This window comes from Nuphar pumila, chromosome 3 (assembly GCF_984573655.1).
Source record: "Nuphar pumila chromosome 3, dmNupPumi1.hap1.1, whole genome shotgun sequence".
Taxonomy (NCBI): Eukaryota; Viridiplantae; Streptophyta; class Magnoliopsida; order Nymphaeales; family Nymphaeaceae; genus Nuphar; species Nuphar pumila.
Genome location: NC_143251.1, coordinates 27,265,488 through 27,290,024, shown reverse-complemented (window position 1 = coordinate 27,290,024; position 24,537 = coordinate 27,265,488). Strand labels below are relative to the sequence as shown.

Below are 24,537 nucleotides of genomic sequence, written 5' to 3'. Positions count from 1 at the left end.
AAAATAATTATAGTCCTAATAATAACTATAGTGGTGGTAACTATGGTGGTAGAAAAGCTATTTGCTACTATTGTAATGAGTCGGGATACATAAGGCCTAATTACCCTAAGCTCAATGATAATTTCAAGAACAAAGTAGCTTTCATTGAAGAATTCATACCCAAAAGGGAGGAAATAAGCAAAAGAGGAGGAGACTTTAAAGACACATTTTCTCTTTCTCAACTATCGAAGGCACTTTAACAAATACTCAAATTATCATCTACATCCAGTGTCGTTATTGCCACTTTTTCTCCTCCAGGTATGTGTTCTTGATTCAGGAGCCTCTTTTCATATGACCACTTAATAAGGACTCTCTTTTCGAAATATGCACCAACACAAATTTGTTGTTTGTTTCAACCGCCGATGGGGCCTCTTTAAAAATTAAAAGCATCGGGACTTTAAATTCAAATCCCTCTAAAAAAAATCTTTGTTCCAAAAATAAGAGTTGTTCCTAAACTTAATTTAAACATTTTTTCATTTTTTAAATATTCGATTATGGATGTGAAATCTCTTTCTTATTAAAAGGTTGCACCAAGCAGGATCTCACACCCGGGAAACAGATTGGGCAAAGAACTAGAAGCGGAGATTTTTATTACATGGAGTTTTTGTCTATTCTCATAGGATATGACAAAGTTTTTATGCTGGCTGTCACAGGCCTACCGCAACCCTCCTCCTTTATCCGGGCTTGGGACCGGCAGTCTATTATGGTTTTTATTGATTTAGAGAAGGCATACGATAGAGTACCTAGGGACGTTCTCTGGTGGACAATGATGAAGAAAGGTGTTTCTCTCAAGTACATTAGTATAATTAAAGATATGTATGAAGGAGTAGTAACCAATGTCCGCACTTGTGGAGGGGTGACAACCAATTTCCCGATAACGGTTGGGTTACATCAAGGATCTGCTTTAAGCCCTTTCCTATTTGCAATAGTGATGGATGAGCTTACGAGATCAATTCAAGAAAATGTACCGTGGTGTATGTTGTTTGCTGATGATATTGTTTTGATTGATGAGTCTAGAGCTGGGGTTAATGCTAAGTTAGAATTATGGAGACAGACATTGGAAGCTAGAGGTTTTAAGTTGAGTAAGAGTAAGACTGAATATATGGAATGTCGGTTTAGTAAGCAACGAAGTAGTGATGGGAGTGTAGTGAAGCTTGGTGAGCAAGATATACCGGTGAATGATTATTTCAAATATTTGGGATCCATCATTCAAAAGTATGGAGAAATTGATGGAGATGTAAATCATAGGATAAAGGTTGGGTGGATGAAATGGAAAAGTGCTACTCGAGTGCTGTGCGATCGTAGAATGCCATTGCGGTTGAAGGGAAAGTTTTATAGGACGACTATTAGACCCGCTTTACTATATGGTACGGAATGTTGGGCTGCCAAGAGACATCATATTCAAAAAATGAGTGTAGCTGAGATGCGGATGCTTAGATGGATGTGTGGAAATACAATAAAAGATAAGATTCGGAACGAAGAGATACGTAAGAAGGTAGGTGTTGCACCCATTGAAAATAAGATGCGAGAGAATCGTTTACGGTGGTTTGGACATATTCGGCGAAGGCCTAATGATGCTCCAGTTAGAAGGTTGGAGAAATGGGAAAATATATTAGTTAAAAGAGGTCGGGGTAGGCCTAGGAAGACTTGGATGGAGATGATAGGAAAGGATATGAATGCTTTGAACCTCACCGAGGACATGGCGTTGGATAGAAATGATTGGAGGAAAAGGATTCGTGTGGAAGACCCAAAATGAATTTCTTTTTTGGTTCATATCGCTGACCCCAATTGTTTTGGGATGAAGGCGTAGTTGTTGTTGGAGTTTTTGTCTATTCCTTCTAAGTCATTTTGTAATTTTGACCAAAAAAAGGATATTGAAATATTGCATGAAAGACTTGGACATCCTAGTTTTTCCAAGATTCCCATTTGCGGAGACTTGTTGGAATGAAAAAGATATTACTTGTAAAAACAATATCTTTGGAAAAATGAAATCTATCACTTTTCCTCAAAAAACTTTTATTTCAAAAAGGCCTTCTGAGTTGGTGCATTCGAATGTATGGGGACCCTCTTCCATCATATGAAAAGGTGGTTACTCTTACTATGTTATTTTCATTGATGACTTCACAAGAAATGCAGGGGTCTACTTAATTTAAAATTAAATATTTTTTCATTCTTTAAAGAATTTCATATGATCGTCAAAAATCAATTTCAAAGTAACATTTCTATCCTTAGATCCGACTTGGTTGGAGAATACATGTCAAATGAGTTTCAAAATCATTTAAAGAAAAATGGTATTTGTCATCAAAGATCGTGCCCTAAAACTCCTCAACAAAATAAGTTGGCGGAAAGAAAACATAGGCATGTCATGGAAACCACTAGAACCTTGTTTGTAAAAATATTCCCAAAAGGTTTTGGGCCGAAGTCGTCTTAACTTCAACATATTTAATAAATAGAATGCCTTCTTCGATTTTGCAAAATACTTTTCCATTTGAAAAATTATTCAAAATAGCACCTAATTTCAAACGATTACGTATTTTTTGTGGTAAATGTTTTGTACTTTTCCACAAGAATGATAAATTTTCTCCAAAGGAAATTGAATGTGTCTTTATGGGATATGGAGAAACGCAAAAGGGATATAGATGTTTCGATTCTAAGAATAACAAACTTTATTTGTCCAAGAATGTGACTTTCTTAGAAAAAGAAAATGGTTTTGATAAAGAAAATAACAAAGAAGTAGACCATGCTTTCTTGTTTGATTTTTTGCCATGGCATAAAATTGATTCTCATAAATCAAATGTGTGAATTGACTCATGATATCTCTTTGAATGATACTTATATGATTAAGATCCCAATAATAGTAATTTAGAGTTATTTCATAATAATAATAATGATAATTTAATTGAGAACCCCTCTCAAAATATTCAAGTTTATACCCGACGTAGTCAAGAAAACCAAACAAATGTTTATGAGAGACTCTCAAGACCTTTCATTAGATGAAACCCCTGGTCAAGATTTGTCAAATAGAGACACCACACTTAAGAAATCCGATAGAACTTCCATTTCACCTAATAGGTTTGTATCCTACGAATCCTTTTCATCAAACTACAAGACATGTCTTCTAACTATTCATTTCTATCATGAACCCTCTCATTATATAGTGAAACCAAAGATTGTCCTCATTGGATTGAGGCTAAGAACTTGAAGCACTTTGTAGAGCACATACTTGGGAGATTGTATATTTACCTTTTAGAAAGAAATCTATAAGATGCAAATGGGGTTTTAAAATTAAAACTAAAAGTGATGGAACCTTAGAACGATACAAAGCTAAGTTAGTTTCCAAAGGCTATTCACAACAATATGGAATTGACAATGAAGAGACATTTGCCCCTGTAGCCAAAATGACTATTGTTACAACTCTCATAGTTGTTGCATCTACCCAAAATTGGCCTATTTATCAACTAGATGTGAAAAATGCATTTCTCAATGGGGATCTAAGTGAGAAAGTCTACATGAATCCTCTACCGGGTTTTAAGATTAAACAAGAAAAATTTTTAAAATTAAAAAAGGCTTTATATGGTCATAAACAAGCTCCTAAGGCTTGGTATGACCGTTTTAGTAATGTTATGATAAATTTGGGTTTTTCGATCCTGTTATACTAACACTACTCACTTTGTTAAGAATATAAGTACAAATAATGTGATATTGTTATTGTATGTTGACGACATGATAATTACAAGAAGTGATAAAAAGAGAGTTAGTGAAATTAAATTTGTTTTAAAAGAAATATTTGATATGTTTGACCTGGGTTTCTTGAGATATTTCTTAGGTATTGAGGTTGTCTATTCTTCCAGAGAATATATCTTATCACAAATGAAACTGGCAGCTGATATTTGTGCCAAGTCAGGTATTTCTGACAACAAGAAGGTGGAGACTTCTGAGGTTGTCAATGCAAAAATAAGACTTGAACATGTGACTCTTCTTAAAGATCCTACAGTGTATAGACAGTTAATCGGATCCCTCACCTACCCATCCATTACCAGACCTGACATAGCCCATGCAGTCAGCCAATTTCGACATGCCCCAACGACCATGCACATGAGTGCAATGTTATTGATTATTCGATATATAATAAACTCAATAAGCAAAAGTATTTTTTTATCCTCATCTTCCTCTTTAAATTTGCTTGCCCATACTGATGTTGATTGGGTAGGAAACCCTAATGATAGAATCTCAACTACTAGTTTTTGTGTTTTCTTAGGATATTCTATAATTTCGTGGAGGTGCAAAAAGCAACAAAAAAGTATCTTTGTCCTCAACTGAAGCTGAATATTGTGCAATGGCCACGATAACAATGAAACTTGTGTGGTTAAGAAGTTTTCTTAAAGATATGGGAGTGATCATCTCAAATCCTTCAAAGATGTGTTGCGATAATAAGAGTGCAATCTACATTGCGAGCAACCACACCTTCCATGAGTGAACTAAACACACAGAGATGGATTGTCATTACGTACTAGGAGTACCAGCTAGAATATTTCTTCACTAAAGCTCTTGTTACACTTTGGTTTATTTTTATTCTTAACAAACTTTTGGTAATATCATCGTAAGTTTGAGGGGGGGGTGTTAATATATATATATTCTATTCATGTAAACCAAAATACCTAATAAGGGTATTTTGGCTATTTTATACATGTATAGGTATTGTGAAGAGACACACAGATTACCAGGCATGACCAATCAGATGCAAGATTTTAGAATTCATATCCAACTGGTCTACAATCAGATGCAAGATTGTCATTACGTACTAGGAGTACCAGCTTGCATATTTCTTCACTAAAGCTCTTGTTACACTTTGGTTTATTTTTATTCTTAACAAACTTTTGGTAATATCATCGTAAGTTTGAGGGGGGGTGTTAATATATATATATATATATATATATATATTCTATTCATGTAAACCAAAATACCTAATAAGGGTATTTTGGCTATTTTATACATGTATAGGTATTGTGAAGAGACACGCAGATTACCAGGCATGACCAATCAGATGCAAGATTTTAGAATTCATATCCAACTGGTCTACAATTTTAAAATTCAAATGACACCACAGAAGTGTCCAATGACTTGCACCATAAAATTGAATATATAAAGAACATAAATTTCTGAAAAAAGAAATCACATTAAACTTTTGAAAGGATAAAAGTTGAACAGTGACTTACCCTACCACATCCCGGCACAAGAGCGCTGCCTTTTGGGAGGGATCCAGTCTGGACAAGATGAAGAATCACTGGGGTTGGCTGTCCTAAATCCCAAGGTGTCAGTCCTTGCTCCCAACATGTATCCCATCCATCTAAATCTCCATTAAAGCCAGGTATATAATTAAAAAAAATAGAAAAGCCTATTTATGAAAGGACAATCACCACTCAACCCATTGTCAAACATCATCTATATATATATAAAGGCACAGAACTAATAAGTTGGAAATCATAGTTTCAAGCTTTATTGACTCAATCTGACCACACTGGTGTGTTCAACATGGTTTATTTGCTAAGGGGCAAACCTTGGATAATGTTATTTCAATCTAAAGATATGATTTTTCAATCCATGAAATTTTAGTCATTTTGAGTCATTGATTTGTGAAGCACTTAAAAAACCTGCTTATGTGTCACAATCACATGATTCAAAACTCTTTCTCTATTAAACAAACCTGTTAAATCACATTAACAGGATCCAATCTATAAAAAAATCTAAAAAATATGAAAAGAAGGTGATTTATACTCTATAGACTGTGCCTTCAATAGAACCAAATGTTAACCCATACATATGTATATATGCACACACACACACACACACACACACACACACACACACACACACACACACACCAAGGAGTAGCAGCCTACCCCACTGGTGGACCAACAGCGGGCAGACATGCATGCTTTCCGTGTATCCACTTGCTGTAGTTAAAAAAGAAATGGCTTTTTGCGGGGGCGGTTTGATACACATGCATCCACTGGCTGTTTTCCAGTAGGGGATAGGCAGCTACACCCTATTCTTTCTTTCTTTATATATATATATATATATATATATGTGTGTGTGTGTGTGTGTGTGTGTGTACTGTACACATATGTATGTATGTGTAGCATATACATATATATAGGTATTTTCCTTTTTTAGAATGTATTTAGGATGTGTAATTTTGTTTTTTATTGTTTTTTGTATTTTTTCACTCAAGGTCATTCTGGTCATTTGATCAGACTAGTCGTTGGGAGCTCCCATTGGCTAGTAGCCTTCCTCTCTTTTGTACATAAATGGGACTTATGTCGCTTGTATCTTTAATGCATATTTTGTGTATTTTGTATTAATAAAAATTAATATTTTTAATTGTGTTTGCGAGTGTGCTAATTGCCCTTAAGTGGCTTTGGTGTATTTGCCTTAGTGGCATTGTGATTACTATTCTCTTGAGGACAATTTCATGAAATGGTATTAGAGCCATTAGACTCGACTCGTAGACAATTATTTTCTTGGAGATTCAAGTGCTAGTGAGTCTATCGTGCATGGGTTCGTTATCCAAGTGCTCAAGGTTTGAGTGTCTTCACCTTCTACCTTCTTCATTCTCTTCCTCTATTATCTTTACGTCTTTGTCTCTATGGAGGACGAGGAGACCATCTTGTTAAACTCAACGATTCTAACTATGTGATGTGGGTGTCAATTGTGAAGCATACGGGAAAAGATATTATGGGAATTAGTTGATGGCATCGAAAGGGAGTGGGGAGCCAAAAACTAGTCTTCACCAAGAGTGAAAACGGAAAGAAGGTTGTTCTACAAGGAGAAGGGATGAACAAAGCCATAGCCAAGTATGAGAAGGAATGAAAAGGGAAGGTGGGTCACTCAAGGATTATGTCATGGATCATAAATAGTGTAGACATAAACAAGTGTTCAAGTTTGGCAAAATTGAACTCGCCAATGAAGCATGAAATTATCTTTGCAATATATACTCCCTCAAGAATATTGCACATGTGTGCAACCTTCAAGACAAAATGAGAATCGTGAAGCAAGAAGACATGAGCATTAGGAAATACCGCAATGATCTATCTTTCCTTTGGGACAAGCTTGCATTACTTGAACCAAAATGGCATTGTCCCTTAAATATAGAACTCTGCGAAAAGCAAATAAAGGCGAAGCATTTTTATCAATTCATTAATGGATTGAAACCAGAGTTACCGGAAGTGTCATATAATATAGAGAAGCGCACTTTCCCAAAGCGCATTTTGGAAGCGCGAAACATGACGTCTGAAACATGAAGGGAAGTGCCAAAAATTTTGGGAAGCGTGCTTCCCCTTATTTTTTTAATTTTCTTACTTTTTTCTCTTTTTTTGCTTCCCCCTCGTTTCCTATATCGATTCTAGTTCGCTTCTAAGTCGTTCTGTGCTTTTTGCTTCCTAAAATTTTAAAAGTGTCTCGCTTCCCACTCCCGCTTCCCTGCCTGGCAACTCTAGTTGAGACCCAATTTTGAGACTACAAAGGCTGCCCTTCTTCATAGAGGATGTATTCCCTATATTGTAGAAATTTTAGAGGACTTAAGCATGGAAGAGAATAAACTAAAGCAATCCTCCAAGAATGATAACTCAGTGTTGGCCATGTCTACGTCGGGGTCCAACACTTGGGTTTACAAACTTTTACATTTTAAGAAACAAGCCAATGAATATGACAATAAACAAAAAAGATTATTTGTCACTTATGCAACAAACCGAGACACATCAAACCCTTTTGTCACAAGAGAAGAAAGGATGAAAGGAGAGTCGTGTTCGTTGGACCAACTCATGATGAGAAGAATGGTGTCGGTTAAAGCTCCAAAACCATTGGATCCATGTCTCTTTCCCAACTAATGGAGGCTCTACAACGACTCATCAAAGCTTAATCATCTTTTCGTTCCGAAGTCGTGATCTCTACCTATTCTGATCCAAGTAAGATCTCTTAGATTATTGATTCGTGAGCATCCTTCAATAAGACCCCAAATGAATTTATCTTATCTGAATGCCATTCTAATTCACTTGATTCATATGTCTCCATTGTTGATGGAACTTCTCTTAAAATTAAAAGTTTAGGAAATTTAAAAGATTTTTTCAAACACTCCCAAGATTTTAATGTTCCAAATGTTATAGTACATAAACTAGATTTAAATTTATTTTCAGTTTCTCAAATCTCGATTGTGGATGTAAGATCTTCTCACCTAGTGATTGTTGGGTGTCGGTGTAATGAATCCTCAAGGATTCAAAGATACAATGCCTACAAAGGATAAGAGCGCAAACACAAACCCACAAAGGGGTACTCACAAGAGCACACACTCAATTAAAATAAAATAATTTTATTAATTCATAAAATGCACAAACAATGCATTAAACAAATGGGTATATATATATATATATAAAAAGTAAAGAGAAGAGAGAGATCCAATATAGCCATTGGGGAGATCCCAACAGCTGCCTAGTCAAAATAACCAAAATAACTCTAATACAAAAATAAAAATACAAAGAATAAAAAAACATAAATACAATCTAACAATAAAAAAAATATACATACACACATGCACACATATATTAGAACCCCTCTCTCTAGAAGTCGATTTCTAGAGAGAAAGAGAGAGAAGTGAGAAAGAAAGAAAGAGAGAGGAAGAAAAAAAATCATGAGAAAGGGAAAGGGAGGAAAAAAAGAGGAAAAGAAGAGAAGCATCTGACGATATTTCATCCTTCCTCTAGTTTTTTTTAATCATCAGGTACGAGTTTCTCTCTTAATCCGCACGGGAACGAAGTTAGTGTAAATCAATTTGAGCATGGGTTTACATGGGTTTAGAGAGGAAAAAGGGAAATCTGATCACAAAGATTTATATATATATATATATATATTCATATTGGCCGATTTCATGTTCATGCATCCACAAAATATATATATATTAGTTTTGCCGAGTTCATGTTCATGCATCTGAATTACGTGTTTCTTTTCAATGGTCGATTTTATGAGCATGAATCTGATCATATATGGATTGTCAATTTCATGAGCATGAATCTAATCATATATGGATTGTCGATTTCATGAGCATGCTTCAAGTATATTTTTTTTTTATTTTCAGTTCTGCCAATTTCATGTTCATGCATCTGAAACATGGTATAATTATTTTTCAGTTTATCGATTTCATGAGCATGAATCCTATATGCATTTAAATTTCATCAGTTTGAGTCATATATGTACAAGCATATATTTCTAGACTATTGATCAATGATGAATCTGATTTATATATATATATATATATGTGTGTGTGTGTGTGTGTGTGTATTTTAGACCATGTATTGAATTTAATATATGTATATATCAGGCTGCAGATTACATGTCTGTTGATCATATACATGATTTGGACAGATTGTTTTACACGTCGGTCAATCATATACAGGGCCTGATCAGACATGAGTAATGTTTGTTGATCATGTGCATAATCTGAATAGACGTGTTTTACTTGTTTGTTGATCATACCTTATGATCATGTACATTAATCTGATCAGCACACTTACGTATTTTCTGATTAGCTTATTCATGTACATGAAGTTGATCATCTACATGAATCTAATCAGCAAACTTTATATTTTCTGAGTAGCTGATTCTGAATCTGATCAGTAGATATACATATTTTTGTTGATAGTTAATTCATGTACACGAATCTGATTAGCACACTTACATATTTTCTGATTAGCCGATTCATGTCTATGAAGCTGATCATATACATGAATCTGATCAGCACACTTTATATTTTTGATTAACCGATTCATGTACATGAAGCTGATCATGTACATGAATCTTATCAGCACTTATTTATATTTTTTGTAAGCCGATTCATGTATATGAAGTTGTTCATGTACATGAATTTGATCAGCACTTATTTATATTTTTTGTTAGCCGATTCATGTACATGAAGCTGATGAGCACATACATTTTTTTGTTAGCCGATTCATGTACATGAGGTTGATCATGCACATGAATTTGATCAGCACATATATATTTTTGTTAGCCGATTCATGTACATGAAGCTGATCATGTACATGAATCTGACCAGAACACAAATATTTTTGTCAGCAGATTTATGTATATGAAACTGATTATGTACAGTTTGCAGTCAACTGATCATACACATGAATCTGATCAGGAATTATGTACCTATATCTGTTAGCCGATTCATGTACATGAAGTTGGTCATGTGCATGTCTGCAGTCAGCTGATCATATACAGTTTGTAGTCAGCTGATCATACACATGAATCTGATCAGGAATTATGTACCTATATGTATTAGCCAATTCATGTACATGAAGTTGGTCATGTGCATGTCTGCAGTCAGATGATCATGTACATGAATATGATCGGAATATATATTTTTTTGTCAGCTAAATTATTGTCAGTCGATTAGGTATATAAATCTGATTCTAAACAGATCAGTTTATTGTTCATACGCATGAATATGATTTTAATTAGACGTTTGCATGTCTTTGATAATATACATAAATCTGATCTTGTGTAGATCATTTGCATGTTTACTAATCATATGCATAAATTTGATCATAAATAGTGTGGTCTGCAAGCTTTCTATATGCATGTGTATGCGTTTGGTTAAATGTGCATTATTTCTGTGTTATGAATGTGCATTGTGAACATAAATTATGAATTTGTGTGTTTTATGTTCACTAAAATTTTGCAATGGCATGAATCATTTTTTGAGAATGTGTTAGTGGTTATGTGTGAACCATTGTGAGCTTAAGTAAGCTAGGAGCATATGTTGTTCCAGTGCTAGAATTGTTTATGCATTGCAAAATGATTTATGAAAATTGTTGAGAATAGGTGGTTTTTAGGTTAAGTTGTTCTTTATTAGAGGTTTTCTGAAATATTAATTTCATAAGGACTTAGATGTAATTTCTCTATTTTGCCTCTCTCTATTTAATATAGAGAGAAGCCCTAATGATGAATTAAGTTTTCTGTTTTCAAGTTCAGCTCTCTCTCTCTCTCTCTCTCTCTCTCTCTCTCTCTCTCTCTCTCTCTCTCTCTCTCTCTCTCTCTCTCTCTCTCTATCTCTATCTCTAGGGTTCGGTTCATCTTCTACATGGTATCAAAGCTCAGCCGATCGTGGGAACGTGATCGACTGTGACGTGGGAGCGTGATCGAGATATCGACTGTGACGTGGGAGCGTGATCGTGTTTTACCAGAACACAGTCGATCGTGGAGGCTTTCATGATCGTGATCAAACTTCGATCACGCTGAGTAATGTTTCTAATCAGGTCAGCAATTTAAATTTTTTTTTCTGGGCATGTTGCTGGTCGTGGATGCCTGCTGTGGGTGTCGTATCATCTGCTGGTCGTGGATGCCTGCTGTGGGTGTCGTATCTCCTCGTCCTTCTTTTTGTTTTCTCTCCTCGTGACTACCTACGTTGTTGGGAGTTTGATTGCGGTTCAGATCTTAGGAGAAAATCTAAATCAGTTCTCCTCATCTGGATCTGGATTTCCTGTTGCGACCTGGTGGTGCCGAGTTTTGTTGCTGCTATGACGAGTTTTGTTTTTGGTTCATGAGTTGTCGAAGGGTATTCCTGATGGTTGGAAGTAACAGAATTTTTTTCTGTTGTCGTGAGTGCTGAATTCTTGTCGAGGTGTGTTCCTGCTGTTTGGGAGCAACAAAAATTTTTTTTCTGTGTGGCCGTAAGTGTTGAGTTCTTGCAGAAGCTGATTGTGTGTGATATTTACTGGATGTCATGCCTTATATGTTGGAGAACAGCAGGTTTAGTGAACATTGTGTTTTGCGACTGCATTCTATCATGTGTGGTGATGTGTTTGGGTGCAGCAATGTTCGGGATTTCTGTGGTATCTACAGCAACTGAAATTTAGTTTTTTTTTTGTGGGTTGGTTTATTTCAGAATGTGTTTTTCAGTGACTCCCTGTTGTGTCGAATGTTGTTTTTAAGGAAGCACGGAAGCTGAAGTTACTCTTCTGTCATGGAAAATAGCAGGTGTGATTTCCTGCTGGATTGAACTTTATTTTGTGGAACAGCAGGTGTGGTTTCCTGCTGAGTTGAAGAAAAAAAAATTCTTCTTGAACACTTGTTGTTCAAGTGAGTTTTTTTTAGTATGGCTGAAACGTCGAAAGGTGATTCCAAAATGGAACATATTGGGGAGTATAAGGTGTTTGCCAACCCCTTCTCGTATGGCTCTTCTGTTAGGTTGAATGAAACCAACTATGCCAGGTGGTCCAGAACTTTTATGATGTCGGTATCTGGACATCGTCGAAAACATATTTTGTTGGAAGGCGAACCCATTGAGAAATTGGAAAAATATGTTACTTGGGATGAAGATAATGACATAGTTATGTCATGGATCATGAACAGTGTCGAACCCCATATTGCAGATGGATTGATCTACTATAATACAGCCAAACTAATGTGGGACAATCTTCGTGATACATACTCACAAGAAACGAATGTGAGTCGTATCCTATAAGTCGAACAGGAAATATATAACTTGCAACAGGGAGATCAGACCTTGGCCCAGTACTATGCCTCTGTCAAAGCTGCGTTTGAAAGACTTAATGCTCACCGGCCTCTGTGTTGCTCGAAGCAAAAGGATCATCAAGAACAAACCATGGTTGCTCGTTTTCTTACAGGTTTCTCTTCAGATTTTTCTGTTGCAAAAGTTCAAATGTTGACTGGTTCAGATGTTCCCACTCTTGCTGACGCTTACAATCGTCTGAGTAGACTTGCGATATCTCTGCCACAATCTCAACCTGTGACTCAGACATCTGCTCTTGTTGTCCCATCTAGTTATGGCCGTGGAAATATTCAGAATATCAGAGGACGAGGACGTGGACGTGGTATGGGAGGCAGAGGAAAGCTTCAATGTACATTCTGTGGAAAATCTGGACATTTAAAAGATCGTTGTTGGGATAAGCATGGTCGGCCAATCTCTTCTGCATCAAAGTCATATAACCCTAAAGCTCATGTTACTACTATTGAGGCAACAAATGCACAAGAGAATATCACTGCAAATGAAAGTAGTATCACCCTTAGTCGTGCGGAATATGATGAGTTGATTGCTCTTCGACCTTTGAGTTCCACTTCTCCTGTAGCTGGTATTGCCTATTCAACCGGGAATCATCTCCATCCGAATGATAGTAAGTGGGTTATTGACTCTGGTGCATCCAGACATTTGTGTGGAAATTCACGTGTTTTTTCAGATCTAAAGGTCATTAAGGCTCAACTTGGAGTCTCATTAGCCGATGGGAGCTCCTCCCCGGTTGTTGGTCAGGGAAATATTTCTATATCCTCCTCATTACAGTTGAAAAATGCTCTTCATGCTCCAAACTTTCCTCAAAGTTTACTTTCTGTTAGTTGCCTTATAAAAGAATAAAATTGTAGAGTAATATTTGATCCAATGGGTTGTCATTTTCAGGATTTGCTGACGGGGAAGAAGATTGGTGGAGGCTATGAAGAAAATGGAATTTATTACCTACATCATCCAATGGGTTCTGTTCATGCTGCAGTGGAACATTCATTCAGTCCTGTTCAGTGGCATCGTCGTCTTGGTCATCCTTCATTGTCAAAGCTTCGATCGGTCTTTCCTCAGATTCCTTCCACCACATCATTTCAGTGTGAAGCATGTCAGTTGGGCAAGCATCATCGAAGTTCGTTCCCTTTGAGTCAGAGTCAGTCTACTAATAAAGTTTTTTAACTTCTTCATGCAGATGTATGGGGTCCTAGTAAGATTCCTACTAGGACTCAGTGTCGGTATTATCTTGTTATTGTTGATGATTTCTCTAAGTTATCATGGGTATTTTTAATAAAAGAACGATCTGAAGTTCCAAGTCTTATCAAATCCCTAATTCTTGAAATAAAAACTCAGTTTGAATCTATTGTCAAGATTGTTCGCACTGATAATGCTCTCGAGTTTAAATCAAAAGGTCTGTTACAATTTTACCAAGATCATGGCATCCAACCCCAAACTTCCTGTGCCTATTCATCTCAACAAAATGGGGTGGCTGAGCGAAAACATCGGTACCTCCTTGATGTTGCCAGGACCATTATGATTCAATCCAATGTTCCTGCGTTATACTGGGGTGATGCGATTACCACTGCTTGCTATCTGATCAACCGCATGCCTTCGTCTTCTGTGGGTGATCAAATTCCATTACATATCCTAAAACCTAATGCCCCACTTTTTTCTTTCTCACCAAAAATATTTGGATGTGTTTGTTTTGTCCACAAACTTGGCCCTGACCGTGATAAATTAGCCGCTCAAGCTACAAAATGCATATTTATTGGTTATCCAAAAAATCAAAAGGGCTATCGATGTTATGATCCTATTTCTCGCCGAGAGTATGTCAGTGCGGACGTATCTTTCCTGGAATCCTCTCCATATTACTCTAGTTCCGGTTCTCCGCTGCAGGTTGATCCAGCTGAGTCTTTTCCATTACCTATACCTCCTTTTCCTTTGGAATCTGTGCCCTCCTTACCGAACCAAACTCCATCCTCTTCCAGATTTAATAATCCTCCATCGGTATATGTGCGTAGAGCTCCACTTCCGCAAGAGCCTTCATCTTCTTCTTCTCCTGAGGTAAGTTCTACTGACAATAATGATCTTCAGGATGATGATAACAGGCCTATTGCTCTACGAAAAGGGACAAGACAATGCACCTTATATCCCATATCTCATTTTGTCTCCCATGCCAGAATTGGACATCAGATGAAGTCTTTTATTTCAGCCTTGTCTGCTGAAACCATTCCTCTGAACTATCAACAGGCCGCACTTGATAATCGCTGGAAGATGGCTATGCAAGAAGAAATGACAGCTTTGGTATCTCAGCATACCTGGGATCTAGTTGATTCCCCAGCAGATGCTGACATTGTTGGTTATAAATGGGTATATACAATAAAGTACAAATCTGATGTTCTATTGAAAGGTACAAGGCCAGATTAGTCGCGAAAGGGTATACCCAGACATATGGAATTGACTTCTTTGAAACTTTTTCTCCTGTTGCACGGATGGGTACCATCCGTCTTGTTCTCTCAGTAGTTGTTCAGCATGGCTGGAACTTGTGTCAATTAGATATGAAAAATGCATTTCTTTATGGGGATCTCTCTGAGACCGTTTACATGCAACAACCTCCAGGTTTTGAGGTTGAGGGGGAGTGTCATAAGGTGTGCAAATTGAGAAAGGCGATTTATGGCTTGAAACAAAGTCCTCGTGCATGGTTTCAAAAGTTGTTTGAAGTGATGTCAAGCTTTGGTTTTAACAGATCAGCAACAGATCATACACTTTTTATAAAGAAAACTAGCTCTGGCATAGTTGTTATGGTAGTATATGTGGATGACATCATTCTTACAGGAGATGATGTGAAAGCTATTGAAGCCACTTGTGACTGGAAAGATTCGCAGTAGATTTTTGTCTTGTAGAGTTCTTTAGAGGAACCACCCATAGGAGATGCCACAAAGCCTCCTTCAAAATGATTATTAAGGTCTTGACATCCTACAAAGTTAGTGGTTTTTGTTGTTCATGAAACTCTTCATTGTCTATTATCATCAGCATGTGCCTCGTGACCTATTGAGGGCGTCGATCTCTATCACCCTGTGGCTGGCGCTCTGGGCGTGCCGGCTCACGCTGTACCAGTACTGTTGCTGCTGGAGGCGGTCTCAGTCGGTTCCGAGCAGGAGGATGAACTGGTTGAAATCGCTCCTGAGGTTCTGGTGGGGGAGGTGGTCCCAACAAAGGGGGATAGACTGGGTATGTAATAGAGTTAGGGTTTGGATTTGGATGATAGGTTTGGTTTGGTTTGGGTTAGGGTTTGGGTTCGGATAATAGTTTGGGGTTAGATGTGGATAGGGTATAGGGGTTGGATTTTGGATTGGAATAGGGGTCTGGATTTGGGTAGAATAATGGGTTCAAATTTGAGTTGGATTTGGGTTTGGGTAGGGGTTTTAGATTTGGTGTTGATTGTAATTTGAATTTGAACCCGATTGGTTTTGGATCGGGTGTGACCCTAAAGTAATCGTTGGACCCAGATTTGGATAGGTTGGATCTGGGATCGAGTTGAGGAAGTAAAAGGCTTGGTTTGAACTCGATCCATATGATTATGGGTCTAGTTTTGACCCGGCTCAAAGTAAAATGGGAGCTTCATCCAGGTCCGATGCAGGCCTGGGTTGGTCTCGGATCTCATGCTAGGGTCAAAACGGTTGGGTTGGGCCAGATCCGGGACAAACCCCGAACTGGGCCCAACTGGGTAGGTTGGACGAAGGGGTTTGAGGCTAGGACCCGATCCCGGGGACCCAAAGGGCGGTCCCCGGGACCCGGGTCTGGGCCCCGCTACACCTAGTTCTGGGCCGGACCCTCTCGGGTTCGGACCCCCACAAGGGTCCGTGACCCCCTGCGCGCTGGTGGGCTGCAGCAGCGCCCCCACGCGCAGTCTCGGGAAATTGGGCCTGATCAACCCCCAGCCTGGCCGACGCTGCAGTGCCAACACCCTGACCCTGGGCCACGCTCGAACCCGACAGACCGGGTCTGGCCTGCGGACCTGGGGTCGTGGCTCGAGGTTGGGCCTGTGCATTCACTCCATAGCTGGAGGGTCCGTCAGCGAACACTGGGTTCGGCTGGACGACCCCCACTCCGGAATTGATAGCTGCGAGCATGCCTGGGTGAGAAAAGGGTACCGGTTATGAGAGGTTGTTGCAACCTGCATCCCTGTGCAGGGCCTCCTCAATGCCCTCACGTCACGCAGCATGCTGGACATTCAATTGGGTTGGATCGACAACTGTTGTATTCGCTGGATGGACTGCACCCTCGCATAACTGGTTTATTGGCTTTGCGGGTGCTCCTACCGACGATTCAAGAACGCCCATTCGCGCCTCGATCCCATCCATCCGCTTCGACATACCGGCTACCTCCTTGTCTAGGCGTAGCAGATCTTCCTGGATCATTGTCAACATGTCCATCATCTGCATCATCAGATCTTCGTTGTCGGTCTCCTCTCGCACCTTCCCGCTCGTAGGATCATCCCTCGCTTCTTACGACATGTCGTTGACCAAGGAAGAGGGGTTGGGCTTTGATACCATTTTGATGCAGTGGGGGGGACCGAGGCTGACCTTCTCCTAATGGGTGTTGATGGAGATATGTTGGTGCAGTGCGGAGGTCGACTGTCCGTTAATGGACTGATGTGGGGATGGCCCTCCCCAACGCAGGGTTGTGCAATATATGATACCCAATGGTCACGCTTGAAGAAAGGAATGCTCGGATCAACTTCCTCGAGCCACAATATATTAAACGTTTGATAACGTTTCACAAGTTGAGAATGATAACATTAAAATAAAAACAAAGACTAACAGGGATTACACAAATGATTGATAATGCTAAAGAAATAAAGCAACAGGAAGAACGTGCGGCTGAAACAAAATGGCAGATAAAGCTTTTCTTTTCCGAATTCCATCCCCTGCACGCAACCCTAGGATGGGTATTTAAAGAGTTCAGTTGGATCCGGGTCTCGGGTCCGGTCTGGGACCTGGAGCATTCTTCATGCTGCTGTTGGGTCTGTGACGTCGGGGACGTTCCGGACCTACTCTGCATCACAAATAAACTATCCTATTTTCTTTCACCCAATCATTTCCAATATATCAAGGAAGAAACTCACAAGCTATTTAACAATATCGGTGCATCTGCCCAATCTGCTAAAAGTATACCAAAAAACCCAACTTTTTGGAATTCTAATGATTGAATGCAGTAGAATCCAATACTGCATTTATTCCTTTTTTCCAGCTAAATACATCATACAAAATTATTGATTTCCATGGCAAAGATGATGATGATGATGACGTTGACTCTAGAGAAGTTGCCAGGAATTGGGAAATTTTCACCAAGGGGGAGTTTGCTTGTCTTAGAAAATGTTTATTTTCTGTGGAAATGAGCAGAAAATAGTACATTTTCTGTGATCATCTGCAAATGAATGAAGTGAAATCCTTGCTTCAAGGGAGGATTTTATTTGTTTGAAGAGCCCAAAATGCACAGACTTTCTTCCCGTCCTCCCCCCATCGGGAAACAATTCCGTGCTTTTCTTTTCCTCACCACCAAGCACTCTCCCTCCTGTCTAGCCCTATCTCACCTCTCTCAGCTACCCTCTCTCCTTCCTATCTTGCCATTTCAACTTCACATGGTCCTCCCATCGACCCCCTTTCCCGTCCCTTGTTTCCCCACTTCCACCTTACCTCCTTCTTTCCCTTTCATATTATTTCTTCCCATGAAACCTGTCTCATATATCGCATCTTCCCTCTCACACTGTTAAACACCTAATATCTCTCCATCCAACAATACAACCACCTCTTGGCTTATTCTCTTCCATCTGAGCTCCAATCTGACCCTTCTTCATGTCTCATCTCGCTCTTGCACAATCACATTTATTGCAAGATGTAGCGATCATTTATTTTTCTCTCTTTTATTGTTTCTCTTGATTAACCTTTTTTTGTAATTTATTAATCCTTTTGTTGGGTTGATCATAGTTGAATGCCCGTTGTGGCAAATCTCTGAAAAGTTGTGAGATTAGGTGTGGAGTTGCTGCTGTTATCCATTTTGTGTAAATCTAATGGAATTCAGTACTTCACATTTATTTATTTCATATTTCTTAAGAGTGATGAAGCAGGGAAATTCGGAATTTTAAATTGAGTTTACTCCTTTGCTCTTGACGAATTTTACTAATGAGCCAATTTTATCCTTCATTGGCATCATTTTTGTTAGCAGAAATATGTTGGCAGTTTATTTTTGTTTGCTTTGGAAAGAAAATGCAGATTCGGTATTTTTTATTTAATTACTTGCATAAGGGTACGAATAGATGCACTCTTATTCAAGAAGGGTTCTTATCATTTGTTCTTAATCTAATTTTGTCATGCTCTGAAAATTTTTCTTCTCTGCACTTGCAAACACTAATATTTATCGATACCATTGTCCCCTTACTAAACAAGCATGGCATTCATAATCCCTGAGCAAAGCAAACGATACAAACTAGAAACGTTGCAGATTTATTTTCTCTGAAGATTTAGTCTCTTTGACAAGCAAACGCCCACAAACGGAACGAGCAGAAATTCATAAACCTTGTCCATGAAAAGTCGATGACATGTTCACGCACAAATGCTTTACCGGTCAACAAATAACAACAGAAAATCACCATCGCTAACGAACAACAACCTTTATCCAGAACCAGATTAAGAGAGCATGCACGAAGAAGAATAAGAAAGGGAAGAAGAAAAGAAAGAAAATATCTTGGACATAGCAAGTATCACCTGAAGGATCTGACAATATCTCTTGAATCTTCCCCGACGGTTGGATTGTTGGGTTCGTCTTGCTCCCTCCGTCATCCTCACCTCCCTTCCGCTTGCACTCCATACTGAGCTGACCCTCCCCTACCCTAATAGAAATATAATGCCAGCAGCACAAGGCAGGTAAGCTCCGTGGGGCGATGCAACAACCTTGCTCCTGGATATAAAATCTATCGATTTTTATGTAAAAACTGAAACTGGGTCTGTCAAACCTAGTTCTGAACTCAATTTTGCATGTCTATCTGATCCCAATCTTAATCTCACCAGACTCATCCATGTCTCTTCCTGATCTGACCCGAATTCGAATTTAACATACACAAATCCGACAATGTGGGGTGATGGATACAGTTTGGATCAGCATCAAATATCCCATTGATTTCATCCTTATTTAAAAAATAGATCGTGCCTTGACTCATACGTTACTGCTGACGTCACATCAGAAGGCATATACGGCAGCACTTACGTCACACAAAGTGCAGATTAGATTTCATTTGTGCAAGTTTGGTGTTGCTCGAGTGAATCAAGATTGAACTATTTAAGCTCAACCATTACCAATGGTTGAACAGTTCCATATAACTTTTTGTGGAGGTAACTAATTTTAAATGGTAAATATAAATAGAAAATGATGGTATTGTTCTTGTAAAATAACGTGTTTTCGAAAATACCTCACAATTTGTTGAAATCTTTTTCATAACCAAAATGTTCGATTCTTGACTTTTGTAGGATATTTTTAACCTTCGCACAAGTGAACTTGTTGATGTTTGCATATAGATATATATGTCGTTCGAAGGTCACAACATCTCAATAAAAAGGAGATTCACATGAATAGTTCATGAACCTTATAAAATTTGCATAAAGTATTTGCAAACATAGTTAACTTGAATCGCAACACAAGATATTTGCATCTAAAATGGGTAAATCTTCTGATATTCTCAAGCTCAATGCGAACCTTGTAGAATTTAAAAGTTCGAGCTTGGTAGTTGGCTCCATATATTTGTGGCAGTCCTAATATTTACACAAACGTCATGCAAACCTCATTTAATGAAAAACTTATTTAAAGTCAGGATATACGTCCACAAATGTATGACTAAGTAAATGTGTGTTGCGAATGTCTGTAACTTCACATGTTTTCTAATTCAAGTATGGCAGGTTCACGTCATATATTTACAAATGTCACGACCTTCACGCAGATACCATGTAAACCTCCTTTGACTAAAAACTCATATAAAGTTTAGACTTGCATCCACAAACGTTTCTGACATTCACAAATATGTATTGTGAATGTCCTTACCTTTGCATGTTTTCTAATTTAAACTCAGCGGGTTCATGTCATACATTTGTGGATAACCTAACCTTCGCACAGATAACATGCAAACCACCTTGAACTAAAATCGTATAAAGGCATGATGTCCATAAATGTATGGCGTAAATTTATATAATATTATATGTTAACCTATTTTAACATGTGAATGTTATTTTGTAAATGTGTTTACCTTTGCATGCTTTCTAATTCATATATAAAGTCATTGGTGTTTTTTTTTGGCTTTTTGTTTTTCTTTAGAGCCCTAGCCTTTTTTTATTTAAAACCCTAACCCTTTTTTTTTTCCTTATGCTGATTCCTGAAAATTTTATCTTACAACATTCTGCCGAGGTTACGAAAATTTTTTTGTCAACCTTTTCTATTTTCTAACCCTTAAAAACTTAAGACAAAAAGTGAGTTTCATATCTTTTCTTGTTGAATTAAGTTTTTTTATAGATATATTTGGTAGTCTTATAATATTTGTGTTTAGTTGTTGCCATAGATGATTTATGTTTGTTTGCTTATATTTTATTTAATATTTGGCACTGGATTATATATATTTATGGTTGTTTTATTTTGGGATAATAGGGTTAGGGTTGACTGTGCACAAGTATTCAATTAAGGTAATGAGCTTAAAGTTGAATTGATTGGTTTTAAATGTAAGACAACAATTGTAGTCAGTATAGACAATTGTGTTGATTGAATGTATGAAGGCTATATAGATGGCCTTTAGTTACATGTTATTTTCATCTAATACATGATATGTTGTATGGTTAGTGCAAGCAGATAATGATGCCCTCAGAAAGGGTTAAAGTATATTATTGTCTCATTGATGGTCATCATTGGAGATCTATAATGGTGTCCAAAAATAGTAGCTTTAAACAATTTATTGCTTTAATGTCTCATAAAATTAGACATATCAAAGAATATACGAGCTTCTGGTATAGTTATTTTGCAAACATGGAAAGCCAAAAGATAACTATACTTGTATTGGATGATGATGTTGTAGACTCTATGTCATGTAGTAGTGATGTTTACTTAATTATTTTCATCATACTACATGACAAAGTTAAACAATAAATAGTTGAAAGTGATTTTCAAGAAGCAATTGATGAACAAATTAGCCACAAAAGAAGCAATGCTTCAAAAGATTATGAGAAACCTATGAAAAATGTGTATTTATATTAGGCAATATCAGTTGAGGGTAGTCATGTGGTGAACATCCAACTTCCTCAAATAATTAGCAATATAGATGTTCATAACATGCATGTGGAGGGCATGCAGTTGCCCTAACCAATTAGGGATATAGATGTCATATGTGTAGGCGATAAACAACTTGCATAAATAATTAATGTTATACATTATCAGAGAATGTGCAGCTACATCAGCAAACCAGTGCTATTGATGTTCACTGCAATCATACGGATAACATCCAATTTTATAAGGCAGATAACATAACGATGTACACGATATTGGATTGTGTAATCTATGCTTTAGATTTAGGTGTTATAATGTAAGTGTTATTTTATGGTTAATAATGAAATTTAAAAAATACAGGAATAATGCATCTATGTAAGAAAATGAAAAGATAAATATGATGCATTATGATTTAGTTTGTGCATCTGAACAACCAATTAGTGGTAGCAACAACCATGCACACAACAAAGAATTGAATAATGATAATAACTATATCATGTCGGATGAGGGTGACTCTCAAAGGTAGGAGAGGACTAAGGCACAGATGACCTGAGACAATTAATGGTGAATGCAAATAATGCAAAGATGGCGATTAAAAAGTTGAACCCTTGGTATGTTGTTTACGCTATATGACCATTTATTGGTTAGTATACTTATTTTTTCTACCAATGAGACATGGTTAAATAGGTTTTTATTCACTAGATTCTCAAATAATGAAAAGCAATTGAAAATCATTGAAGCGAAGGCATCTAAAATGAGTGATGAGTTGTGTAACGAAAAATATAATAACCAAGAATCTTTTCGGTGGCTAACAACAGACTCAAATGGTAGAGACGTTGTTATAGGCCAAAGGTTTAATAATCTAGAGCATTGTTGTCAATTTTTGAAAGATCATATAATCAAGCATCACTATAAATCAAAATTCTTGAAGAACTATAATAATAAAATGACAGTTTGCACGAGAAAAAATTCGCATACTATAATTGATTGCCTCTAAAAGATTCATTACATAAAGGTGTGTGAAATAGTGTTGTTTCAAATAAAAATATATGAAAGATAGCATATATGTGATGGTTCATTGGGCAACCTTTGAATGAAAAAGTGTCTTTCTCATAGATTGCAAGTGTTATTTACAAACTCCTGCATGATAACTTGAAGATGGCTACAAGAAAATTCATTAATGACATTGTTTACAAAAAAAATTATGAAGATTAGTTACAAACAAGCATGGTGTAGATAGAAACCCATGAAGCAAGTGTTATATGGTACGTATGAAGAGTCTTTCAAGATGCTTTCTGCCTATTTGGATCATTTGATAAAGACAAACCCAAGAACTCTAGGGGTCATTGAGACTGATAAGAAAGATCAATTTAAGTATATTTTCTTATCCTTCAGTCAATGCATTGATGACTTTTTAAGGAGGTGTTCTCAAGTTCTTATGGTAGATGACACATTCTTAAAAGGAAGATACATGGATAAATTGTTGTCAATGCATAGTATTAATCCCTCTAGTAAGATGTTTCTTGTAGCATTTATAATTATAGATAAAGAGCCTAAGAAGTCATGGGTATGGTTTCTAGATAATATGAAGCAAGAACTCATGCACTATAATGAGTTTAGAGAAATAAGACAATTGACAATTATCTCAAACAAATACCCAAGGCTCTTGTATATTGTCTTCCATACATTGCGTAAATGTCATATTAGATATTGCATGAAGTACTTGACATATAACTTTGCTAAAAAGTTACAGAACTTAGTGCACTTTGGTGAAGCACAACTCGAGCAACAACACATCAATAGTGTAAATATTTTCTTAATTTTTTTTTAAATAAAAATCAAACCACATATGATTATATTGTCACCGACGTGCAACCAAAGTTTTGGGCAACATCTCACTTTTTAGGAAAAATATATAAGTGTTTAACATAGAGCTTCAATTTGTAAATTCTCTTCCAATACATGACAAGCATCTAGCGCCTCTTCTTGAGAGGTTTTGTATCATGTTGATGACATTGATTAAGAAAAGAAAAAATATCGAGCATAAAATGTCAGGTGTTGTTGTGTTTGAGATAAAGAAAAGGTAAAGTCACTAAAAAATATACAAAAACTATGTGTGGTTGTCATACATTGCCATCGAGGTGGGGTACAAGGCCCAAGACTGATGTTATGGTTGCAGCATTGATCTTGAGAAGGGAAATGCTAATGTAATGAGTGACAAGTGAGCGAGATTCTATGCGAATATATAATTGTGTGCATTCTATATGAGAGCAAGCTACCTGAAGATTATTGCAGCAAATACTTCAAAGTTGATTTGTGTATACCTGCATATCATACCAATGGTGGATAATGTCCACACAACCCTCCATTGACTTTTATTTCAGTCTATCTACAAAAAGTGATGTGTAAACCATGGTGACCTAAGGTAAATAGATGAAAAACAACACCAAAGGATGCTATGTCATAAGTGCAGTATATGTGGTGAGATTGGTCACAATAGACAGAAGTATGCAAATCAATATGTTTGAGTACTTGTAAAATATATGTGTTTGTATGTGTATTTGTTATAAATGATTAAATGAGCTGATTCTATATATTTATCGAGAGTTTTTTAATGAATTACTCCAATGTCT

General features: G+C 37.2%; 1 protein-coding gene across 4 annotated transcripts in view; it reads right to left on the bottom strand.

Annotated features, from left to right (window-relative positions):
- Positions 1 to 19,674, bottom strand: part of LOC149842395 (putative thiol methyltransferase 2) — a 41,112-nt gene extending 21,438 nt beyond the window's left edge. The window contains exons 1-2 of one of the 4 annotated variants that reach the window (XM_090001416.1): positions 19,372 to 19,674; positions 5,256 to 5,333 (exon numbers count right to left, since the gene is read on the bottom strand). In XM_090001416.1, coding sequence (XP_089857542.1) covers positions 5,256 to 5,333; positions 19,372 to 19,446 — 153 coding nt within the window. In that variant the 5' untranslated portion in view covers positions 19,447 to 19,674. Of the gene's footprint in view, positions 1 to 5,255; positions 5,387 to 19,371 lie in introns of all 4 variants that reach the window. The other 3 variants (XM_090001414.1, XM_090001415.1, XM_090001417.1) reach the window with 3 other exon arrangements.
- Between the last annotated feature and the right edge of the window lie 4,863 nt (positions 19,675 to 24,537).